The sequence below is a fragment of the Otolemur garnettii genome, unplaced genomic scaffold (genome assembly GCF_000181295.1).
Source record: "Otolemur garnettii isolate 467f Iridium unplaced genomic scaffold, OtoGar3 scaffold00091, whole genome shotgun sequence".
Taxonomy (NCBI): Eukaryota; Metazoa; Chordata; class Mammalia; order Primates; family Galagidae; genus Otolemur; species Otolemur garnettii.
Window position 1 is genome coordinate 7913054 of NW_003852486.1, and position 5511 is coordinate 7918564.

The following is a 5511-nucleotide window of genomic DNA, read 5'->3' on the forward strand; positions in this document are numbered from 1 at the left end:
AAAAAAAAAAAAAAAGAAGTTAATCTTATGGCTATATATGCAAGGTCAGTACGTGTAATTGACTGTTTATATTATTAGTCGGTAAGGCTTCCAACCAATCATCATGTATTAGTAGTTAAGTTTTGGAGGAGACCTTTGGCTTTGGATGAAGAGTTACACTATCAGTCATCCTGGTTCTGAGGCCTTTGGGTTCAGACTGAGACATGCTGTGAGATTCCCTGAGTCTCCAGCTTGCAGATTCCACATGGAGTGAACCAATTCTCCTACTAAATCTCCCCTCATATGTCATCTATATCTGTATCTAATCTATATCTAATGTGTATCTGTATCTATATCCTCTTGGTTATGTCTCTCTGGAGAGCCCCAGCTAAAACAGAGGACCTGCATGATCTTCCCTTTTCCAACTGACTCTCTATGTGATGTTGGACTTGCATGTCGTAGCATCAGCCTGGATGGGGAAGCAGGAATGAGAGTCCAGCTGTGTTTTATTAAGCCAGACACTGGGGGGATTTGCAAAAACATAAAATGACATCTCTCTTTTTACACTAAGTATTTTGATCATTCTATCAAAATATTTTATTTAGGTTAACATGTTGTGTGTTTATTATCCTTTTTTTTTCAAGGAATAAATCTTTTAATGATAGCTTTATGGAGGTGTAATTTACATACCATGCAATTCAGCCATTTCAATGGTTTTTAGAACATTCGGACTTGTGCTATCATCACCACACCAATTTCAGAGCATTTCATCTTGCCAAAAATAAACTTAACATCCCTTTTAGCAGTTGTCCCTGAGTCATTCCAGGCTTCAGCTCCTGGCAATACTCTGTCTCTAGATTTGCCTTTTATGGATATTTCACATACAATAAGTGAAACTAGATAATATGTAGTCTTATATGAGTGGAATTTCTCACTCAGCATCATGTTTTCAAAGTTTATACATGTTAATTGCATGTGTTAGTACCTCATTCCTTTTTATGGCTGAATAACATTCCATTGTATGCAGAGGTCAGTGATGCTTTAAACATTTGTGTACAAGTTGTTGTGTGAACTGACATTTGCATTCATCCTGGGCAAATATCTAGGAGTGTAATTGCTGAGTCATTCAGTGTCCAACCTTTTGAAGAACTGTCAGATTATTTTACAAAGCAGTGGCATCATTTTCCATTCCACCAACAGTATTTGAGGGTACTAATTAATTCACATCCTGGCTGATACTTGTTACATCTATTTTTCAGAATATAATCAACCTAGTGTGAATTGGTTTCTCACTATGGTTTTGACAGCATTTTCCTAATGGATAATGATGTTGATAATCTTTTTGTGTGCTTATTAGTCATCTGTATAAATAAATATTTTATAATTTAAAAGTGTTAAATTTATAATTAGGTAAATATTAATAGAGATAATCCAATCTTCAATATGTATTTCCTTTTTTAAAATTTCAAATTATTAATAATTTTAAGAAGCATTCAGACACCCTGAGACCATAAAGTTTATGAACAACCAGCTAGCATGAAGTGGGTCAAGGGGTTGTTCCAGTGGAGATCTCCTTCCATCTTTCTTCCCTGATAAGAGCTCTCTATCCTCCCTTTGAACCTCCTTTCCCAGAAAAAAGGATGGAGGAGGGCAAATCCTTTGGTTGTGAGTATTGAGATAAGACAAAAATGGTGGCAGCCTACTCTTGCTAGTTATGCCCTGACCCACAACATGTACCCAAGTCTTACCCTGACCCAGAATTCTCAGAGGTGTCTTAAAATCCAAAGGAGTCTGAGACTGGCTAGGCATGGAAATATAAAGTTGGGTTTCTCACAGTTCTTACTTTTTTCTGCAGTTGCAACTGGGAGCAAAAGCATCAGCCATCAGGATCACAACAGGATCAGAGAGCAGGGAGTAGGGAAAGAATTTAGCATTAGACTCAGATCACTGCAATAACCAAGAAAACCAGAGCTTAACATGTCCGAGGAGACTAGTTAATCCACACACTGCTTGAATCATTAAAGTTACTTGGGTTCATCCATCCACCCATCCATCTATCTATGCATATATCCATTACTCATCCATCCATCCAGCCATTCATCTATCCACCTATCCATTCATCCATTGACCCATCCATTCATCTACTTGATCATCCATCCATTCTCCATCCAACCAATATTCACTCTCTCTCTCTCTCTCTCTCTCTCTCTCTACATATATATATATATATACACACTGTGGGCACTGGCCTATGTTTGGTGCTAGGGACACAGATAAATTGGACTCAGTCCCTGTTCTGCAGGTGTTTATAAGGCTTCCTGGGAAGAAAGATGCAGGTACAGGAGTAAACAAGACATTCCAAACCCCATTCTCATGAACTTTCAACCTATGAATGTCTTGATTATCTTATAGGCACTTCAAACTCAATTTGTTCTGTCCAAAATAGAATTTGTGGTCATCATTCTTCTACCCATCAAAAAATAATCTGTTAATTTAATAAATATCTCTGAATTCATGCTGATATAAATATACTACTTGAATAAATAAATGGAGGAGAGTCATTTCTTCCTTACAGAAGAATTTCAATTAATACCTGTAGAAGGACTAAGGGGAGTAGAAAGTCACCATTGGAGAAACACGACAGTAATTATTTCTACAAGTAAAATCCACAGGAAGATGCTAAAATTATTGGAGAAATGCTGGAGGAGAAATAGAATATTTACATAATCTCAAAGTATCTTCTTGAGAACATTTATTCATTACAAAGGGGAAATAGCTTCACAGTGAAGAGAGCTGGAAGACACTCCTTACTCAAGTGATTAGACCCAAATCATCAGGGGCAATGAGATACATCAACATCTTGTGACCTCTGGTGTAATCTGCAGAGAAGAACCTCACACTATTTGTGTTTGTTCCTGCCCCACATGCAGAACCTCAATCTAGTCATGAGACAACTCCAGACCAACCTAAATGAAGATGTTCTGTAGAACAACTGATCAGAGCTCTTTGAATGTCTCAAGTCATGAAGACAAAGATTGACCAATCTGGATCACCAGGTCTAAGGTCAAGTCACAGGACTACGGGAGATGGAATAACAGAACACAATGTGGGGGTGTGCAGTGGATCCTTGAATGAGATCATTTTCTCTGTTAGTGGAAACATTACTGAAATTTGAAGGAGGTCTGTAATTTCTTCAGTAGTTTTGTAATGGTGTTAGGTCTTGGTTTTGTTTGCTGTGCTGTGATTAGGTAACATTGGAAGGGACTGGCAAAGAATATCAAGAAACTCTAACTCTTTTTTTTTATTGTTCTATAAATCTAAAATGATTTCAAAATACAGGTTTTAAAAAATCTGTTGCTATGCAAGAGCTTTCCCATCTCAGTTAAGGGCAGCCGCAATCACCCAGTTGTAAATTTTGTATAATCTTTCTTCAGTCCTCTGTATCCCCAATCCTAGCACCTGATCTATCTCCCAGTCCCATGACTCTTGCTTTTCACTATCTCATCCTTTTCCACTTATCCCCATCCTGACTCTGATGACTGAAACATTGACCTAACTTGTGTCTTTGCTTCTACTCTTATTCTGACCTAATCCATTCTTTCCTCAGGGCTAGCAATGATGGTTTAAATATACACATCTATACATACACACAAGCACACACAGTCCCATAAACATGACACTCCTTGGCCAAAACCCCTCAAACAGCTTCCTGTTTGATAACATCCAAAATCCTTCATATCACCCACAAGACCCTGTATTTTCTGGCTTCTGCCCCTTTCCCATTCTTATTTGTAACAATCCCCACCTACCATGCCCTCTTTGTGTGCACCATGTTCCTGACATACTGCCTCCTCTCAGATCCTTGAAGGGACTCAGTGCCAGCTGCCCCAGGACCTTTGCATATGCAATTCCCTTTGTCTGGCTGGCTCCTAAACCTTGTTGAGGTCTCTTTTCCTGAGAGGCCTTCCCTTAATCCCCACACTGGAATATGCTTTTGTTTATTTGTTTCCATAGAGCATGTGGAAGGAACAGAAACAAACATTTGTGGAGCAAACTAGGAAACAGGAACTCAGTATTGTGACAAGACTTTCCCCAGGGCATTCTTTACATTGCAAAGGTCTGGAGTCTCACCAGCTTTCTCTAACCACAGTGACATTAACTCCCTGCTACTACACAAACTTAACCTCACCAATAACATACAACAGCCTCATGAATTGGAGATTCTTGTGACTCCCGTTAGATGGGGACAGCAAGGCTCAGAGAGACAATGTCTCTTCCCCAAAGTCCTGAAGAGTCAGTGGTAAAACCCAGGATGCAAACACAAGTTGTCTATCTCTAAGAGCAGGGATTCCAACTGGGGACTCTTCCACCCCACCATCTCTGCTATGAAAAAGAGAATGTCTAACATGAAGCATGAAGGAGTCTGATTAGACTTCAGGAGGCTCGATCTGAAGCCATCCCACAGAGCCCCCCACATCTAAGAAGGAACGTTGGGGAGACAAGACATGGGGACAGCATTACCCTCCCGAGGAATGCAAGCTTCCGCCAATCCCAGGAAAAGCAGCACCCACAGGGACATCTTCAGAAATGGCTCTGATCTGTACATAGTGAGGCTGGGACTCTGCCTAGATGTTGTTCTCCTGGGAGAAGTAGAACTCTGGCCACAGCACCCTCTGGGGCTCCAAGGACAAAACTAACTGCCCACACATGCCCTCCAGCCTGCCCCGTGGCTAGCAGGTGTCCAGAGCTGCTCCCACGTCAGCCACCTGCCTGGAGGCTGTGCTCATGTTACCCACTCTGGTGTGAAGCTGCTTCTTCCCATAGACACCTGCTGATTTATATTAAAGCAACACTTGAGGACACACTTTTATGCTGAGCATGGCTCAAATCCTCCTTTTATAGGGCCCATGAGCTATGAGTGATTTTTACATTTTTTAATGGTGGGAGGGGGGAAGACTAAAGAAAAAAATTTATGATGTGAAAATTACACAGATTGTGAATTCAAGCAGTCTGCAAACAAAATTTCATTGGCACATTGACACACCAATGCATTTATGTATTACGGGTAGCTGCTTTCAGGTGACAAAGCAAAGTTGAGCAGCAATGCCAGGGACTTTATGACCCACAAAGCCTAAAATATTTGCTACCTGACCCTTGATAGAAAATGTTTGTGAGCTACTGTCCTAGAAAAATTATACATTTCAGAAATAAAACAAAGCAAGAAAGGAAACAACATCTATCCTACTTTTACTCAAAGTATTATTTTCGCAGTTTTCTGTGTATTCCCTTCTAAGGGGTCTACATTTATACCCATCTCTAGCACTGACTAACCATGTGCTCTGAGAAGTCACTTAACCACTGAAAAGCTCAGTGGTTCCTCATCTATAAAATTCAGATAATGTTATTTCCAATCTCATAGGGTTGTTGAAAAAATTAATTTCATTTATACCTGTAGAGCACATAGAACAGCACATATTCCCTGTGTATATATATATATAATAAGAATACAATACACAGTATGTGTACGTCATA

General features: G+C 39.8%; 1 protein-coding gene across 1 annotated transcript in view; it reads right to left on the bottom strand.

Moving 5' to 3' along the window:
- LOC100954639 (epididymal protein 13) overlaps positions 1 to 4585 on the bottom strand; it is a 31828-nt gene extending 27243 nt beyond the window's left edge. Inside the window, exon 1 of the mRNA XM_012808544.1 lies at positions 4501 to 4585. Within this exon, the coding sequence (XP_012663998.1) occupies positions 4501 to 4585 (85 nt within the window). The remainder of the gene's footprint in view (positions 1 to 4500) is intronic.
- Between the last annotated feature and the right edge of the window lie 926 nt (positions 4586 to 5511).